The sequence below is a fragment of the Peromyscus maniculatus genome, chromosome 5 (genome assembly GCF_049852395.1).
Source record: "Peromyscus maniculatus bairdii isolate BWxNUB_F1_BW_parent chromosome 5, HU_Pman_BW_mat_3.1, whole genome shotgun sequence".
NCBI classification, from domain to species: Eukaryota; Metazoa; Chordata; class Mammalia; order Rodentia; family Cricetidae; genus Peromyscus; species Peromyscus maniculatus.
In genome coordinates, this window is record NC_134856.1 from 103,372,213 (window position 1) to 103,392,563 (window position 20,351).

The window sequence follows — 20,351 nt, forward strand, 5'->3', positions numbered from 1 at the left end:
AATGAGAAACAGAAAAACATTGAAATGAACACCGACAGTAGTAATAGCCTGTATCATAAATACAAACATTGGGAAGTACCTTAGGCAGGTTATCACACTCATTACTAAAGCAATAGCAGTTGGTTTCTTACACCACTTTTTCTAGTACCAGCTGTGATGTTTTTTCCTATCAGAAAGTTAGTTCTATCCATATATCCATAACTACTTGTGCCGCTATGGCACAAGCTGACATATCTTATTGGTACTTCTTCCTCTTCCTTTTTGTTTCATGAACCAATGAGTTTTGTTGGGGTTACTCACAGGAATATGGGTAAAGAGTTACTTATAGGAGCAGAAATAACTCAAAACAACTGCATCACCAAAGCCCGCCCCCCCACCCCCAGCATGAGTGACAGCTCACAAAAGCTGAGAAACTGGAGCACGCTGCACAGCCTGCAGATGGCTTAACAAGTTGGGAAGTGTCCTGCCCAGGTGACTCTGGTCCAAACTTCTAGGCAGCCAGGCTGGTTTCTGCTCCTTTCCGGCATTTAGAAGGCCTTGTTTCAGGGGTGCCTTCCATCCCCTCTGGTCTTACATTCTTATTGCATCCTCTTCCACAGGCTTCCACGAACCCTGCGGAGAGGGATTTGATGGAGGCATTACTAAAGGGCTCCAGATTCCCTTCCCTGATTCCTTCTGCCTTGCTAAAAACCAGAGAGAGAAAGGAGATTCTTAGAATGACTTTTGGTTGTGGTCCAGCTAATCTAACAATGGCTGGCTATGAATGAAAGTCCAAGAATCCAATAGTTGTTGCTCAGTCCACAAGGGTAGATGTCTCAGCTGGTTTTCAGTATATGCAGAAATCCCAAAGAAGTAAATTCTAATGCCAGTTAAGAAATGGACTTGATAGTGTGAGGTAAGAGCAAGCAGGCAAAGAGCAAAAGCTTCCCTTTTCCATGTCCTTACATAGGCTTCCAGCAGAAGGCATGGCCCTGATTAGAGGCAGGCTTTTTTCCAGCTTGAAAGATCTAGATTAAAGGTGTGTCTTCCTCCTTCAAAGGTCCTGTTCAGAAATTGATCTTTCCACTTCAAATTAAGCAAAAATCCCTCACAGGTGTGCTCTCCATTTTTGGGTTTTAGTTAATTCCAGATGTAGTCAAGTTGATGACCAAGAGTAGCCATCACAATGATATATAGATAGATGACAGAGAAATAATAGATGGTGAATTAATAAATTAATGATACATGATAAATAGATAACAGAGAGTAGATATGTGACAGATCATAGATGATATGATAGATGGATGATGAAGGACAGAAGATTAATAGATAGAGGACAGGATAGATGATAGATAACAGCTAGTAGATCTATAGAAGATGCATTGATGATGGCTAGATGACAGATAATAGATAACAGATGTTATTTACTTGGCTTCTTTTCTTGAATGAGTTCATTTGTTTTATTTTTCTTTTAAAAAAGTCTATTTTCCCTAATGGTTTAATCTCTGCTGGTCAATTATTCTAGAATTTCTTGTGGCTTAGTTGGATTTTTTTTTTTTTTTTTACTTTTAATTCTTTACTGAGTTATCAGTTCTAAGTCTCTGTTTTGCACAAACATTTCACTTCTACATTTTGATTATTCTTATTTATGCTAATTCCTCACAGTTCCTATGACTTCTCCCTGGTTTTGTTACATTTCCATTTTATTGATTTTGTGAGTGGGAGTTTGGGGGTGGGGCGTGTGTGCCATAGCTAGTGTAGAGGACAATATGTAGGTCCCAGGGACTAACCTCAGGTTGTCAGGATTGGCATCTTACAAGCCCCTTCTATGACTTTCCTAAACTCTTTAGGTCTTTTTGAAATGCTAAGTGACAGATTACACACATTGATGGACATATATTTATTTTACCCAACTTTCTTCTGAATCTTGTTTGTTTAGTTACTTAGTTTTATTTTATTTTACTTTTTAATTCAGGGTCTCATGTAGCTCAGGCTAGGCTCAACTTTGCTTATGCCTCTGAAGATGAACTTGAACTCCTGATCTTCCCACCTCAGCTTTCCCAAAGTGCTTGAATTACAGATGTGTGCCCCTGAATTTGGTTCTCAGATAGTTTCAGTATAAGGCTGGGGCATCACAGATGCAGAGCTCATGGGTAAGAAAATAGCTGATTATTAATAATTTATCTGAATTTATATGTCATAATTTTATGAGAAAATCATACACATTGCTTTACAGGGTCTATTGAAGGCCTTCAGCATGGCTTTCTAAAGTCCCTCTGTTTATTCTGCACCCACTTGCCTGTACCCCTCAATCATATACTGGGTCACACACATGAGCAGGTATCTTTGGTCTTTCCAGAACGTGATTTGTTACATAGTGGCCTAGGCTCTTCCTTGTCCTTTCTTTTTTTGGAGACGGAGAAAAACAAATGTCCCCAGTATTTAAAGTCTTTTCCTAAATTCTGATCTAGTTTGTTGTTGATACCAGATAACCCAGCACTTGTGTTTGTCTGTTTTGCATATAATCTTCCAGGTATTGCTGTGGATATCGCTCTGTATGCTGTGAATGTGTTCCTATGATTGGTTAATAAATAAAGTGCTGATTGGCCAGTACCAGGCAGGAAGTATAGGCAGGACAACCAGAGAAGAGAATTCTGGGAAGAGGAAGGCTGAGTCAGGAGTTACCAGCCAGACACAGAGGAAGCAAGATATAAAAGTACCATTAAGCCACAAGCCAGTGGCAACTTATAGATTAATAGAAACAGGTTAATTTAAGATATAAGAACTAGCCAGGCGGTGGCGGCACGTGCCTTTAATCCCAGCACTCGGGAGGCAGAGCCAGGCGGATTTCTGTGAGTTCAAGGCCAGCCTGGTCTACAGAGTGAGTTCCAGGAAAGGAGCAAAGCTACAGAGAAACCCTGTCTCGAAAAACAAAACAAAGAGAGAGAGAGAGAGAGAGAGAGAGAGAGAGAGAGAGAGAGAGAGAGAGAGAGAACTAGATAGCAAGAAGCCTGCCATGGACATACAGTTTATAAGTGATATAAGCCTCTGTATGTTTACTTGGGTCCAAGCGGCTGCAGGACTGGTGGGATTTGTCCTGACCATGGGCCAGGTGGGACACAGGAAAACTTCAGCTACAAGGTATTACTAAATTTTAACAACAGTCATTTATATCTGTTTATATGTCTTTAGTCTACAGAGAAGGCTTTTAGTCCTTAAGGGGATAAATAAATTAACCTCACTGGAATATGAATTTTAGTTCTGCAATTGAAGAAGCAGTCTAATTCTCTAATGTGGTGACTTTCCTTTTAAACACATACTTGAATTGCCTAGGGAACTACTTAAAATACAGTTGCTTTGGGACTCATTCTCAGAAGTCTTAATTTTATTTGATCAGTGGCCTAGAAATGTGTATTTTATAGTAAGCACTCCAAGTGCTGTTGAGACAAGTGACTTTACAAAACTTTGAGCTATAATAATGAACACGGAGATGATCTTAGAATGAGGCCCACCTGCACCAAAAGCACCGTGTGCCGCCTCATGAGCTGCATCTTTCCTATCATCACATATGACAAGAGAAATAATTTACTAGAATTCATTTTTCCATGTAGAATCTCACTTAATTAATCCAATAATTCTAACAAATAAGTATTACAAGCAGCATTTTGAGGATGAAGACACAGGTTTAGTGATGTTCATGGCAAGTTCAGTAAGTGGCCAAGTTCAGTTTCAAATCCAAGACTATTTCATTTTGGAACCCATGACCTTCTCATGGTATCTGTCTTCTATTTCTTTAGAGTCAAGGATAAAGTTTACAGCCATAAAGTAAAACAAAACTGAGTAACTTAGACTAGTCTCAAACTTTAGCCTTTTTTGCCTCAAGGGTTCTAAAACAGTTTTGTTATTTCTTCTTTTAAAGAGAGTGCACCAACCTAGCAAAGTGTCATTTAATTCTATTTACTCCTGAAGGAGTAATATAAAGCAAAACCTCAGCTATCTATACAGGAGGTCCTCTATGAAGGACAAACAGACCGAGCCAGGCATGGTGGCACATGTCTGTAATCCCAGCACTTGGGGTGGAGGGAGGGAGAGAATCTGGAGTCCAAGATTCTCTGCTCCATAGTGAGGTGAAGGCCAGCCTAGGTTACACGAGACCATACCTTAAAATACAAACACAAACTAAAATGGAAGAAAGGGAGGGAGGGAGTCATAAGAAATGCATTTTTTCATCTCTTGGGCTGTATCAGGATGCTTCTCCTGTGGTCATTGTCTGTTCATTCCCCAGTTCCTCAGGTGGAAAAGTAGAGGTGGGGACTGAAATGGGTGTGGCGGCATACTCCTGTAATCCCACCGCTTTGGAGCTGGAGGCAGAAGGTCAGAGTTAGAAGTCATCCTCAGCTACATCGTCAGTTCAAGACCAGACTCAAACCAAAACAGAAGAAGGAGGGACTGTTTGACATACAGCTCTGAGCATCAGTCAGGAAATATAATAACCCTGGAGGGCAGCCTAGGTGTTTGGGAGGGACAGGACAAGAGTCTTTACCCATCATTAGAGTTGCTACCTTCCTTCTACCTTGTTCTGAGGAGCAATTTATTCTGAACCTTTTTATGTGATAGAGATGGGTTCAAACTGTACCAGCTCATGTACGAAATAAAAAGAGGATCCTAATGTTTTGAAGGCAGTTAAAAAAAAAAAGACATAAATCTTGACTGTGGCAAACTTGAACAAATGAAATCTGAATGCACTCCCCACACCACTGACATAGGAAAGTCCATGTGCTCTGATGTTTGCAAAACCTTCACTTAGTATTTGAATTCTGAAAAATGTGACTATCTTATAAACCCTGAACAAATTATTTCATTTCTTCAGGCTTCAGATTGCAGATGAGGACAAAAATAATACCCACTTTAAGAAGCTATTAGGAACCTTCATGTAAAATGTCCAGGTGTGTTAAGTGATGATGATAATGATGATGATGAAGATGATGATGATGATGATGATGATGATGATGATGATGTGTGTGTGTGTGTGTGTGTGTGTGTGTGTGTGTGTGTGTGTGTGTGGTTATGCATGTACATTTGGGTGCCTATGGAAGCCAGAAGAGGTCATCCCTGGAGACAGAGTTATAGGTAGTTGTGAACCACCCAATGTGAGGGCTGGAAATCAAACATGGGTTCTCTGCAAGAGCAGAAAGTGTTCTTAGCTGCTGAGCCTTAGTTCTCTCAGGCCCTATTATTAATGTTATTAATATATTTGTTTGCTTTCTGAAAATTGATAAGGCCAATTCTTTTCTCCCTTGATAGTAAGGCAAGATTAATGGATGGAAAAACTGATGTAATCTCTAATTGTAGTCAAGGTAGTAAATATAAAAGTGATACTCCAGGGAGATTAATTTACCAATGGCAGTCTCTCAGGGACAGCCAGTGCATTGAGTGAAAGTTGGTTTTAACTGCCCCCGAGTCAGCCTTAGAACCAGAAGAGAATGTTCTGTATCACCCAACCTGCCATATCAAGACTTTAGGGGCTCTTATTGGTCCCTACCCTGATCAGACCCACTTCCCTCTCTCCAGACCTGAGGCAGCTGGCCCTTCAGCAACATTTCTCCTGACTAGATTTCTATAGCTGGTCACATCTGCTTAATAAACGCAAACAAACAGAGGTATGTGCTAGTCATGTCCCTGTCTACTGCTACAAGATTAGATATCCCTGGATTTTGCTCAGTTTTATTTGGTTTTGAGAGGGGGGGGGATACATGAGAGTTCTGAGGTACACAAGATAAGCCAGGTTAAGATACCTCAGCTGACTGAATTTTCATTCTAGCAAAGTAATTGCTAGTATTTGTTTGTGTCAACTTCAGTAAAGAATGAAAGATCAGGTCATGGTTGAACAAATTCTTTAAAATATAACACACTGAAGATCAATTCAAGAACTGGATTGTGCAAACAACGGCGAGCAAGTCAGAAATCTTGAGGACATTGTTAAGAAGACAGGACGTCATTCTTGTCCTCTACTACTTTCGCTGTGAATGCATGGTCCCTATCAACAACTGTGTTATCTTCTCTGATTGGAGTCAGTCCCTCCACACTGCCTCTGTCTCCCCATGTCCCTAGCCTTGGTGCTAAACTATTATAACAAACTATCCCAGTCACAAGTTCAGGTGCTTTATGATTTTTCAAATCAGTAGCTGGTTAAGTTGACCCAGAGTTCTCTAAGAGCCCCCCAAAGAGACAGACACCCAAGCTGATTCTTACAAGCCAAACCTAAAATTTATCTTCTAAAGATAGTTTTGATTTAAACTATCCCATGCAATGCTCACACCCATGTCCCCTTTCCTTTCTGGTCTTTTGAGTTTCTAGCCTCCTAGAACCTCAGATCAAAGTTTAGATTTCTAACTCCTCTGTCTTACACCCATGCCTTGCTCCTCTTGGTCATCACAGCCTTACCAGCTAATGCTCTCCCTGTCTCCAGTTGCCTTCATATGCTCTCCCAGCTTCCCATCTCTTCTCTTCTGTTCTCTCTCTCTCTCTCTCTCTCTCTCTGTATGTGTGTGTGTGTAGGTAGGTAGGTAGCCAGGCCTTGGTAGGGTGGAGGTCAATGCCAGCTGTCTTCTATTGTTCCTCACACCAGATTCAGGGAAGGGGGTGGGGAGGACAGGAACTCACTATGCAGACCAGGCTGGCCTCAAATTCAATGAGATCTGCTTGCCCCTGTCTCCTGAGTGCTGGGAATAAAGTCATGTACCACCGTGTTTGACCTTCACCTTTTAAAAAATTATTTGTGTGTGTGTGTGTGTGTGTGTGTGTGTGTGTGTGTGTGTGTGTGTGTGTCTGTGTGTGTGTCTGTGTGTGTGCATGCTTGCAGAGGACAGAAGTGGGCAGCATATCCTCTGGAGCTAAAGTCACAGGCAGCTCTGAGCCACCCAATGTAGGTGCAGGGAAGGAAACGCAGTCTTCTGGAAGAGCAGCAAGTGCTCTTCAGCACTGCGCCATCTCCTCTATCTCCCTCTACCTTATTTTCTGAGGTCTGGTCTCCCACTGAACGTGGAGCTTACTGATTTGGCAAAAACTAGCTGACCTGGAGGCTTCAGGGCCCCTGCTGTGTCTGTCTTTGAAGCATCAGGACTGCGGGTATGCACCACTCTGCCCGGGTTTTTCACACAGGTACTCCTGATCTGAACTCAAGTACCCCGGCTTGGACAGGGAGCGCTTTACCGACTGAGCCACCGCCACAGCCCCTACCTACCCACATTTCTTAATAACACAAACTTTAATCTATGAATTTTCTTTTCACTTCTAAGTATTATTTATTACCATTAAGATGGAGCAATTTGAGCCAAGTGTGGTCACTCTTGCCTGTAATCCCAGCATTTAGGAAACTGAAACAGGAGTGTTTGCATGAGGTCAAGGTCAGTCTAGACTATATAGTGAGTTCCAGCACAGCTTGGGCTACAAAATCAAACCCCATTTCAAAAATAACAAACAAAACTGTGTGTGAACATGCAGAATTAAAGAAAGTGCTGTTTAACTGTTCTGCTGTCACTCAGCTCCTCAACTCCTGGTCTCACGCCTGCCCGGAATCCAGGTGTTGTTAGCTCATCCTTGCAGATGGGTAGCCACACCGCCTTCTTCCCAGGCAGAGTGGGAGAGCAGCATGGGGTAGCACAGAGGAGATGGATATCTGAACGCTGAGGCTCCTTCATACAGTCGTTCAGACAACCCCAGAGCATCCTCTGCTTTGGTTCACTTGGCCTGTTGTGTTTTGAGACAGTGTCTCACTCTGGAGCCCCAGCTGGTCTAGAACTCACTATATAATCCTGGATGGTCATGATTTTAGGGTGATCTTCCTGCTTCAGCTTTCCAAGTGCTGGCATTGCAGATGTGAGCCACTATGTCTGGCAACCCATTGTTTTTAATTCAGTACCATACCAGTCCCCCCAAAGGTCTGGTTCCCAGAATTCCCATTCCTTTCACTTGCTTGCTGAATCTCTAAATCACTGCCTAAGGCTTCTGCTTTCCTTACCATTACGGTGCAAGTGTTTGCTTTTTAATTTACAAAATGTCATTTACATCATCACTTTGCTGTCATCTCCCTTCTCAGCCTCCTTTTCTTGATGAACTTACATTTTTCTTTTTTTAAAGATTTATTTATTTATTTATTTATTTATTTATTTATTTATTTATTTATTTATTATGTATACAGTGTTCTGCCTGCATGTGTCCTTGCAGGCCAGAAGAGGGCAACAGATCTCATTACAGATGGTTGTGAGCCACCATGTGGTTGCTGGAATTGAACTCAGGAAGTACAGCCAGTGAGCCATCTCTCCAGCTTGAACTTATACTTTTCATTCTTTCATTACCATTTTAGTTGGCAGAAACAAATATTTGCATTATATATACCATATCTAATCTTTAAGACTCAGTTCAATAGCATTCACCTTCAGGACACTATCAGAGTCTTGATTTCTACCCATGAGAGATTTCTTACATCCCCAACTCTTCACCATTTACCTGTCTACAGGAAGGCACACAGCTCATTCTGAGTTGTTGCTTGTTATTTATGCAGAAGTAGAGAGGTCTTGGTGTGGACTCTTCAGACAGGATGGGTCTGGATGGGTTTTCTGTCCTGCTGTAAATAACGTGATGAACTATGCTTAATAGACACATTCATTTAATGAGCCAATATGTGAATGAATAATGGAATAATCAACTAATGTAGTCTTTGAATTTAAATGTTAACATTACATTCTGTGGTTTGAGAATTTCAGTTGTATTCATTTTTTGGTGTACATTTTAATGAAGTACTTGCCTTTGTGGTTAGCTTGTGAAGTCTTGAAGGAAAGCTCTCTCTCTCTCTCTCTCTCTCTCTCTCTCTCTCTCTCTCTCTCTCTCTCTCTCTCTCCCCCACCCCCCACCCCCACCCCGTAAGAGATAAGTTACAAGTCAGCATTTCAAGGATAATTTCACAGGACACTCTGCTAATGCCCACTTCTAAAGTCACATGATGTAACCTATTAAACACCATGTCAAAACATGAAATCATCAAATTCAACACATCCTGAAATACTCTTTTCTTAGATTAGCTGGAAAGCACTCATGTGCTCCCTGTCCCCTCACTTCCTCCAAGGCACCTGGCTCCTCAGCTTTTCTCACCTATCTGCTGATGAGTTCTACAAACTTTTCATGTGCCTCCAAGCTCCTCACAGGACTCAGAACTGAGCAAAGCTAACACAGAACAGTCATTTCTGGCTTCTGGTCATGTTTTATCACAGCTACCAATGCCAGCACACCGTGTTCTTAGCTCCATTACTCTTCCTCTTCTAGAGATGACTTTTTTTTCATCCCTTCAAAGGAGAAAGATATAATTTTTTTTCCTGCTGCCTCCAGATATCCAGCAATACTGATTGGCCCAATAATCATTTTTTTAATCAAACAAGCGTGGATCTTCAGTTCAGTCTATAGCTATAATTAAAACCATCTTTTATCCTGTACAATTACCATTTTGTTTAAGAAGTAGGTAGGTAGGTTCCTGCAGTAATTTGAATGTTATTGGCCCCCATAATCTGATAGAGAGTGGCACTATTAGGAGGTATGGCTTTGTTGGAGTAGATGTGGTCTTGTTGGAGGAAGTGTGTCACTGTGGGGATGGGCTTTGAGGTCTTTTGCTCAAGCTTTGCTCAGTGTCACAGTCTGCTATGAAACACATCTCTCTAGTCACGATAGAGTCACGTGTAATTTCTTTGGCTAAGATTTCTCAGAATTAATTCCTACATATGGTATCTATATCTCTGTCCTAAACTAGGAAATTTCTACATTAATTTTCAAATGCATTATTGTTTTCCTCGGGCTTGTCTTTTAGTTGGCTCTGACTGAGCTTTTATACATATTGAGTGGGCAACAAGGAGAATTCACTTTCATTTATCATATAACCTCCTAGATAGACAGAATTTTTTCTTCAAAATTTTATTTTAGGGACATTTTTTAGGCTGAGAGAAAAATTGAGCAAAGGTACAGAGATTTCTCATAACCCCCTTACATCTGCACATTTGTTTTAATCAATGAACCAACATTGGCGGATCACCCCAAATTCAGAATTTACCCTGAAATTCACCTTCAGCATTATACATCACGTGCACTTGGATGAGTTTATCATGGCACATAACATTATTACAGAGAGCAATGTGCACAGAGGCTATGGAGTGGTTTCACTGTCCCAAACAAATCCTTGATGTTGCAATGGTTCTCACATCCTCAGCCACTGGCCGCCACTGATGTTTTTAACGTCTCTACAATGTCACCCTTTTGGGATGACAGTCTGTTGGAATCGTATAGTGTATAGCTTTCTCAGATTGCCTTCTCTGGTGTCTTTTCATGGTTTGAAATTCCATCTTTTAGTACCGAATGATGTTCTATTATTTAAATATACCATGGTTTGTTAATCCACTGAAGGATATTTCAACTATTTCTAAGTATTTGCAGTTGTGAGTAAAGCAGTTTTAAACAGTTGTGTGCAAGTTTTCAGGCAGACATCATTTTTCAGCACATTTGGGGAATAGCAAGGGGCAGAATCTCTGGCTAAGTTTGACAGCTTACGTTTAGTGCTGAAAGAATCTGCTGAACTGTGCATCTATGCAAAGGGAAATGCCTGCGGCCCTGACTGCACCACTGTGCATCTGTGCAGCAGCAAAGAGGAATGAACGCCTGCGGCCCTAGGCTGTCCCAGCATTCGTCCTTGTCTCTGGAAAAGCGCATGGACTTACCCATGTTTTAGCATTGGGTGTCGTCTGTGCTAGCATTTGGGCTTGTCTGTGTTCTCACACTTGGTCTGTCTGTGTTCTCACACTTGGTCTGTCTGTGTTCTCACACTTGGTCTGTCTGTGTTCTCACACTTGGTCTGTCTGTGTTCTCACACTTGGTCTGTCTGTGTTCTCACACTTGGTCTGTCTGTGTTCTCACACTTTGTCTGTGTTCTCACACTTGGTCTTGTCTCTGTTCTCACACTTGGTCTGTCTGTGTTCTCACACTTGGTCTGTCTGTGTTCTCACACTTGGTCTGTCTGTGTTCTCACACTTGGTCTGTCTGTGTTCTGAATTTCGTCCGTCTCCAGAGCTGTACTGTGGCATCTCATTGTCATAGTCCTTTTTGGCAGTAGTTCCGGCAATTGAACCCACAGCTTTGCGCATACGAGGCAACAGCTGAGCCACCGGGCGCATCTCCAGCCCTGTGTTCTCTTACACCCTTTGTGGATATGTCTTTTTCTGTGTCATCTTGTCCTTCCCCTGAGAGGTATTACACTTCAAGAAAGGCAGCTTTATCAGACAAGAGAGCAGTACTGCCTTGACTAGAATGGGAAAGCGGGTGTGGGTACGATGATGCTCTCGATGCCTGGAGATGTTCATTCGATTCTCCCCCATGGGTTCTTACAAGAGATCTGAGGTACATTGAACTTGTTTTCTGGTGCAATTTTCTCTATTGGTCACGGTTCTTATTGTAAACAGGATGACGGTGATTCTGATGGTTAAGCAGAAGAACAGTTAGAAAAGTAATGCTTCACAGAATGGAAAAAGAAGTGAAGAGAAGGGAGACACAATCAGGATTGTACCCCAGGAGAGATGACACAGGTCTGTCCTTTGGTGATGTCACCAGGGATGCTACTCAGGAGGTTGTCTGTCCTGAATTTCTGAAGTCCCTATCATTTCTTCATTCCTTTGTGTTATCATTCCACTAAATTCAATCCCGGGGACTAGCATCTGGTGGGCTAAGTCTAAATCACACACTTCCTTAGCTCTGAGGTACCAGGGAAAACAACCGAGTGTCCACCTGCCATTGGCATCTTTCGTCAGGCAGAAGAAATGTTTAAGCAATACAAAAAGCTGTTGTTTTCTACTGACAAGTTGCTCTCCTAACACAAAGAAGTGGAGAGAGAAGCTCCCACCTACCACACTGCCCAAAGCCTGATTTCTTCAGGGATTTTAAATGCCTCAGTGAGAAATTTCTTTTAAAAAGGGAGTAGAGAGAGGAAAGCAAGCATTATATAAAACAACTTTGTCCCAGGAAGAGCTTTCCGGATGTTTGAAATGTTACCTATAAATTACTATATTCATTGGCACTGCTGTGGTTTCTGTGGATGGCATATGTCAGCTCTTTCCCCATTAAAGTATATTTTTCCCCTAGTGTCTTCAGAATTTCTACCTACTTGTAATTTTTTCCTCCAAATCATCCTTTTCTTCCTTCATTTTTTTATCAGGTCACTCTCTTTTGAAAATTCAATGAAGCTCATCAGTGGAGGTTTTCCAGAAGATTTCATTCTTTTGGGCCTTACCAAATATCCATGGCTGGATCTTCCTCTCTTCTTTGTCCTCCTGACCTCCTACACGTTCACGTTGCTGGGAAACATGGCTATTATTCTGGTCTCTCAACTTGACTCCCAGCTCCAAAGTCCCATGTATTTCTTCCTTACCAACCTTTCGTTTTTGGATCTCTGCTTCACCACCACAACTGTTCCTCAAATGCTGTTTAACTTGCAGGGGCCCAACAAGAACATCACTTACATAGGCTGCATGGCCCAGGCCTACGTGTTTCACTGGCTAGGCTGTACAGAATGTGTTCTGCTCGGCATCATGGCCTTAGATCGCTACGTGGCTGTGTGCAAGCCTCTGAGGTACTCTGTCATCATGGACCACAGGCTCTGTCTGCAGCTGTCCAGCACAGCTTGGCTCACTGGCCTGGCCAATTCACTACTACAGTCTACGCTCACCATCCAGTTGCCCCTGTGTGGGAACCAGATGCTGGACCACTTCTTCTGTGAGCTGCCTGGGCTTATTAAGATGTCTTGTGGGAACACCACAGTCAATGAGATTACTTTGTCAGTGGTGGCCACGTTCTTGATAATGGGCCCCCTCTCCATGATACTTGTGTCTTATAGTTACATTGCTCAGACTGTATTTCGAATTCCTTCTGCGGCTGGGAGGCTTAAGGCTTTCAACACTTGCTCATCACACTTGCTGGTGGTGTCTTTATTTTATGGGCCAGGTATCTACATCTACATGCAGCCCTCAGAGGAGGGCTCCCAAGACCTCATCAAGGTCTTGACCCTGTTCTACTGTGTCATCACTCCCATGGCTAATCCATTCATCTACACTCTGAGGAACAAAGATGTCATAGGAGCTATGAGGAGGCTTCTGAGGAAGGCCATTTCAACTAAGGAGATTTGAAAAAAAATTTCTGAATGGGAAGGCCCAACGATAATATGGATCATCCTTTTGATTTTGTTTTGTCTGAAATAGGGAATTGCTGACCTTGAATTTGTGATCATCCTGTTAGAGCCTCTAGAGTGTTGGCATTACAGGTGGCCATCACCACACCCAGCTTAAATGTTTACATCAAAACCACCCTCAAACCTCTAATGCCAGGAGTGGGTTACATCTTGATGAGTTGTTGGCCAAAGGGGTCCCTAGACTCACCTAAAGACCACAAGTTATTGCCAAGGCTATTGGTTGACCTCCCCAACCTGATGGTAAGAGCCTGTTGCTGAAGGTATCACTTAATTATGTCATAGAACATGAGGAAATTGAGCTGGCGCCCAAGTAGAGGCTTCACGTCTACCAACTAACATTTGTGGTGCTGGAAGGTGCTGTGGACACTACTGGAGGAGAAAAGAAATCAGTATCACCCGGCTTCAAACCTGCACCCTGCAACAGTGACTGCCTGCAGAAAATACGCTGGTGCAGCAGCGGCACAAACAGGAATGGCCAGCTGCGTTTTAGAGAGTTGCACTGAAGGCCCACTCCATGAGATCAACCCACACCTGACAGTGAACGAGATCAAGAGCCTGAGGTTAGATAAACCATGAGCTTAGGGGAGAAACTACTGCTATTATTCTGCGAAAGAACATAGCAATAAAATGATATCAACAACGTATTGCTACGCCCAATTGCTCAATCCTCATCAGAGAAGCTTCTTCTTGCAATAGATAGTTATTAACACAGAGACCCACAACTGGACAATGTGCAGAGAATGAGATGCTTTGGAGCACTCAGCTCTAACTGAGATATCTTTATCAAATCCCTCCACTCAAGGCTCAAGGATTTATGCCAAAGAAGAGACAAAAAGATTGCAAGAGCCAGACGTAAAAGATGACTCCAGAGAAACAGTGTCATCCTGTTGTATGATATTTTGTTTGTGTTCTGACAAATAAAGCTTGCCTGGAGATCAGAGGGCAGAGCTAGCCACTAGTTAACCATAGAGGCGAGGCGGTGGTGGCTCATACTTTTAATCCCAGCACAGTCGGGAGGTGGAGACAGGAATATAAGGCAGGTGGAGACAGGATCTTGGCCCCATGTGGTCAGAGGATCCAGAGAGGTAAGAGATTACTAGTGGTTGTTCCTTTGCTTCTCTGATCTTTCAGCTTTACTCCAATATCTGATTCCTGGATTTTATTGGTAAGACTAATTAGGATCACATTTCATCTTCCAGACATAACAAGGTTGGTCACATATAAATTTATAGAGACTGTGATAGCATGCACAAGGCCTGCACAGATTCAAGCCAGACAAAATCCCAGCCCACCCTAACCAAGAAGCTATTTGCAATTGATACCTGCTAGGTCAGGGAAAATCAGCTTAGGTCCCCCCCCCCAATGGAATGACAATGAGGTATATCAATCAAATCCTAGGGCAGGCTCCATGCCAAGGAGTAGTTGACCAACACTTAATGGAACCCACTTTTTTGTGTACTTTTTGTTTTGACTTGTTTTAGTATTTTTTTGTCTTACTAATTGTGTGTGTGTGTGTGTGTGTGTGTGTGTGTGTGTGTGTGTGTGTGTGATTTTCATTTGTTGTTGGTTTTGAGAAGGAAAGAACATGAAGTGTATAGTCAAGGGGGGTAGGAAAGATCTGAGAGGAATTGGGTGAGGGGAAAGAACATGATCAAAATATATTATATGACCTCCCTCTTACAGCTGCAGCACTCGGGAAAGCGGGCCCTGCACCTTGCCTGGGCAGCACAGTAGAACTGACCCTGCTGATGGGGGTGGGGTGGGGTGAGGGAGAGTGGGGGTGGTTGGGAGTGGGTAGGGGTGGGTGGAGTGGGTGAGCTGGCCCTGAGAATGTGAGAGTAGGAGATCTGACCCTGCCCCTCATCTGCCTTGGACAAGGAAGAGATGCCCCTCCCCCACTGCCCATGGCAGGTGGGAGAGTTGGCCCTGAGATCACCAGCTGCAGCCCCTGTACTTCACTTGGGCAACACGGTAGAGCTGTCTGGTGGTATAGCCGTGGGTGAGCTGGCCCAGAGGGCGTGAAAACGGGAGAACTGGCCCTACCCCTTGCTCCTTGCTGCACAGGGTAAACTAGTCAGGGCAATGCTGGAGAGCTCACCCTGGTAGTGAGGATAGGAAAGAGCTGGTAGGCTGACCAACCCTGCAGCCACCCAGGCCCAGAACCAGAGCTATGAGTTGGACTACCTCAGCATCCACCCCATCTGTGAACTGCTGGAGCAGGTGAAGGGGCCGGTCCTGCAGAGCCAAAGCTGCAGGAGCTCCATGACCCAGGGCAACAACAGACTATCCAAGAGGAGCCCCAGTAAGGGCCCAGTGTTGATAGTGTAGCAGAAATCAGAGGCCTCAAAGCAGACCAATGACTCTGCAGTGAACACTTGCAAGTGAAGATATGTGGACTAAAGAATATACCGAGTGACTCACTGTGTCACACTACAGCTTCCACAATGAGATTTTTTTTCTTTTCTTTTCTTCTCTCTTAAATTTTATTTTATTTGGAAGGGTTTTGCAAAGGCAGAGGGTAGATAGGAAGGGATGGGGAGATGAATCGGACCAAGATCCATGATGTGAAAGCCACAAAGAATAAATAAAAAGTTCATATACCTATATAATAAAAAAGCTTAAATAATAATAAAAAATCCTGAAAAGTCAAGTCAGGTAACTTTTACTTATGACTATACTATAGTCACCTTCATAAGAAAATACCTACAGGAAAGTTGGAGTGCAAATGCTTTTGTATTTGCAGTATCACATTACCGAAAATGCCAAGGGCATGTGAAGTTCTCAAACAAACAGATCTGGAAGGAATAACTCTGAAAAATGTTTGACTGTGTTAGAACTTTAAAAACCTAAACGCAATGGCCAAAACTGTATAATATTTTCTTTAATGTATAAAATTACTTTTATGAGTTCTTGCATCTAAGCATTTAGAGAACTTATCAAGTAAAGAAAAGGATATATTAAAAGCAAAGGAAATGGTATCAAACAATAGTTCCGATTCCATGAAATGTTAGTGTAGTTGGTAATTAAATTGGATCAGTACCACATATCACCAAGTATAGTAAGTTAAATGTCAAGATTAGAAAGTTGTGTTTTTATTTATTTATTTTTATTTTTTATTTATTTTTTATTTTTTGGTTTTTCGAGACAGGGTTTCTCTGTGTAGCTTTGTGCCTTTTCCTGGAACTCACTTGGTAGCCCAGGCTGGCCTCGAACTCACAGAGATCCGCCTGCCTCTGCCTCCCGAGTGCTGGGATTAAAGGCGTTTTTATTTATAAATACATTTTCTATCACAGTTATTGAAAAAGAATATGTATATTTCTGACAGTTGAATAAATGGAAAATAAGAAAGTCTGATGACTATGAGTAATAAACATGTATATGGAGGTGAAAAAAGTCCCATGCCAGGTATGGAGGCACACCCCTTTCAGCCCAGTCCCCCGGAGGCAGAGGCAGAGGCAGAGGAGGCAGAGGCAGAGGAGGCAGAGGCAGAGGAGGCAGAGGCAGAGGAGGCAGAGGCAGAGGAGGCAGAGGCAGAGGAGGCAGAGGCAGAGGAGGCAGAGGCAGAGGAGGCAGAGGCAGAGGAGGCAGAGGCAGAGGAGGCAGAGGCAGAGGAGGCAGAGGCAGAGGAGGCAGAGGCAGAGGAGGCAGAGGCAGAGGAGGCAGAGGCAGAGGCAGAGGCAGAGGCAGAGGCAGAGGCAGAGGCAGAGGCAGAGGCAGAGGCAGAGGCAGAGGCAGAGGCAGAGGCAGAGGCAGAGGCAGAGGCAGAGGCAGAGGCAGAGGCAGAGGCAGAGGCAGAGGCAGAGGCAGAGGCAGAGGCAGAGGCGGGTGGATCTCTCTGAGTTTGAGGCCAGCCTGGCTTACATAGCAAGTTCTAGACCAGCCGGGGGCTACAGAATGAAACTGTTCAAACAATGAATGAGAAAAAAGTTCCCTCCTCAGTTCTAACAAACTGAAACAACAAACAAACAAAAGAATTCATCAGCTCGAGAGTGGGGAGGACGGCGGGGGTGGGGGTGGGGTGCAGGGTGGTGGTAGCGGGGAGGTTGTATGGAGATGCGGAAGGTGAATCAGGGGAGCTTGGCTGGCCTGGAAAATAGGGCCTAGCCTCCCTAAGAGAGGAGGTTGCTCCTCCCTCCAACTAATATACACAATGAAGGGGATTATAGGATAGTCATAAGTAAAAGTTTCTTGACTTTTCAGGGTTTTTTATTAAAGCTTGTTCCCCTAGCCTTTTTCCAGGAACCTAGCAGCTGATGCAAACTGCTAAAGACAAGTGTGGAGGGCTAATGAGGGAGAGGGGGGACCCTGGGAACCTATTGAAAGTCCCATCCCAGAGCCCTTAGGTGGCTCCCACTTCTGGGGCCCCTCCCATCCCTTTGACGGGAGCTGTTCGTCCCTCTGAAGAGTTTGTCCTTTCTGCTCTTCTTCTCTCTGCAGCCTTGGCCTCCTGCGTCCCCTGTGTCGTCTGCTGTTGCGTCACTTTCCAGCCACATTTGTTGTCTCTGAGTGGGTCTTCTTTCCAGAATGTACAGTTCTTGGTCCACCCCACAGAACTCATGCCATGATGAAACCCACCATCTGTTCTAACCTAAAACATTAATTTGAAAGCAAAAAAAAAAAAAATGTTTATTTTAAATTTCACTATCATGCCGGGCTTGATCCCAACAAGTGTGAGGTGGAGACAGGAAAATCAGGAGTTTAAGGCCAGCCTTGGTTCCATGGGCCCCACCCCCACCCCTGCCCTTCCACCAAAAGAAAAAAAAAAATCACCCACCACCACCAACAACAACATATCTAACAAAACAAACAAGCAAATAAAACAGAACAATGTCTGCTATGAGAGGTGGTAGCTGCGTATTGCAACAAGGGAGACACTATTTTAAATGGCTCTAGAACACAATATTATTGAAGGTGCACCTTATGATATTTCAATATGTGCACACATTGTGAAATGCCAAAATCAAGCTAATTATCATGTTCTTGACATAGTTGTGTGTGTGTGTGTGTGTGTGTGTGTGTGTGTGTGTGTGTGTGTGTTGCTGGCTGGGGTACAGACTCCCCTCTGTAGGTTCATGGTCTTACTGACAATTGAAAACTGAAGTCAGAAAGGAACAGGAGGACTACATACTGTAGTCCAAGAGGCACAACAGGTGACCTGGAGGTCCCAGTGAGCAGGTACTAAGAGGAGAGGGACGTTACATTTTAATAGAACAAGTGAAAAATAGTCTCACTGGATAAGGAAGAAACCAGGAAAAAAAGAGCCATCTGGTGTTCAGGGCCTTTGTTCCTTGTTTTTATTGAAAGGATAAAAAATTGCCCTCCTTTCATGGAGATGTGGACCTTGAGCTGGAATGCAGCACTCCACTGGTTCCCCTCAGCCAAGGGCAAACATTAACCTGAATAGTATTTGGTTAGCCTTGTACTCAGTGAATAGTTGATCTGGGTGGCCTCGAACTCAGATGTGTCTGGGAGGAAGGGATATTAACGGACTGTAGATTGTTGTCAATTTACGTTCCAGATTTGTAAGCTTTGCGATTGTTTAAACCGGTCTTCTTTAACCTTGCAATCAGGTGACCCTGTCACTTACTGAGAGGCCAGTTCCAGCCGTGCGAGTCCAGCACTTGAAAATAAGTTACAAGCAGCTGGGAGACTTCTCATTGTAGTGTTTGAGCTGTGACTCCGTTTTAGAACTCTTCACTGTCCTGTGTCTACCAGGACACTGGCCAGCGACAACCGCTTGTTTCAGAGAAAGCTGACATGTTAATGTTCGTAGCTCAAAGGGTGCCAGGGAGACAATGGCTGCAGAGGGCCTTACATTCCCATTCTTCCTGCCAAGTAGTGCCTATTGTGCTGGCTAATTTTGTGTCAACTCGACACAAGCTAGAGTCATCAGAGAGGAGGGAGCCCTACTTTAGAAAATGCTTCCATAAGATGGGGCTGTACGCAAACCCATAGGGCATTTTTAAAATTAGTGACTGATGGGGGAGGGCCCAGCCTACTATTGGTGGTATCATTCCCAGGCTGGTGGTCCTGGGTTTTATAAGAAAGCAGATTGAGCAAGCCATGAGGAGCAAGCCAGTAAGCAGCACTCCTTCATGGCCTCTGCATCTGTTCTTGCCTCCAGGTTCTTGCCCTGTTTGAGTTCCTGTACTGACTGCCTTTGATAATGAACTGTGAGATGGAAGTGTAAGCAAAATAAACCCTTTCCTTCCCAAGTTGCTTTGGGTCAAGATGTTTAATCACAGCAATAGAAACCCTAAGACACCTATCATTGTGAGAACACTTAAGACCTTCCCTCTTATTAAAAGTATGTGATGATACAGTATTATTAACTATAGTCACCACATTGTGTGTTATATCTCTCAAAGTTACACATCTACATCACTGAAACTGTGCACCCCTCTATCAACATCTCACTTTGAAATCCCTGCAGGTCCTTGCAACTACTGTATACTCTCCTATTGGAGAAATTATTTTGGCCACTCCACGTAGTTAAAAGGATATTTATTTAATGGCGTAACTCACAAGTTAAGTAATGGGTAGGTCGCAGGGTCTGGGGAAGGTGTAACGCAGTCCAGCGGTGTTCTCCGGAGCTCTGCACAGTCAATCTGCACCGGTCAGCGTCCCGGCACCGAGAGAGTGCCCAGAGAGAGCGCTGACCCATCCAGCTCTCGGGTCCCCCGGCGCCTCCCCTCGCCCCGCCTCGTAGGCGTGACAGTTGCCAGAGTCTCAATGGGGGTTGGAACTTCCAGAACCAAGCTGGAATGGCTACCCACTACATCTCCCCCTTTTTGTCTAAATAAGAAGGTTCTAAACTAATACAAGACTATATACAAAGGAATGGTTATCAAATATTGTCCAGAAATAATGAGAGATAATGACCTAGATAAGATGTAACTACAACCAATGCAAACAATATCAAGCAAGAAACACATACTAAAATCCAGAGAAGTATAGAGCATAGGTAAACGGCATGTTATAAAGATCATTCAAAGGTGTCCTATCCTAAAGAACCTGAATCTAATACTTAATATGTTCTATCTAAGATATTATATATACTAAGTTGTAACTATAACTGCTAGTCTTCAATCCCATCAAA

At 43.4% G+C, this 20,351-nt stretch overlaps 1 protein-coding gene across 1 annotated transcript; it reads left to right on the top strand.

Annotated features, from left to right (window-relative positions):
* The first annotated feature begins 12,245 nt into the window (after positions 1–12,245).
* LOC102912489 (olfactory receptor 2B11-like) lies at positions 12,246–13,190 on the top strand. The gene has a single exon (XM_006988889.2). It carries the CDS (start codon positions 12,246–12,248, stop codon positions 13,188–13,190), a length of 945 nt encoding a protein of 314 aa, XP_006988951.1.
* The last annotated feature ends 7,161 nt before the right edge of the window (positions 13,191–20,351 follow it).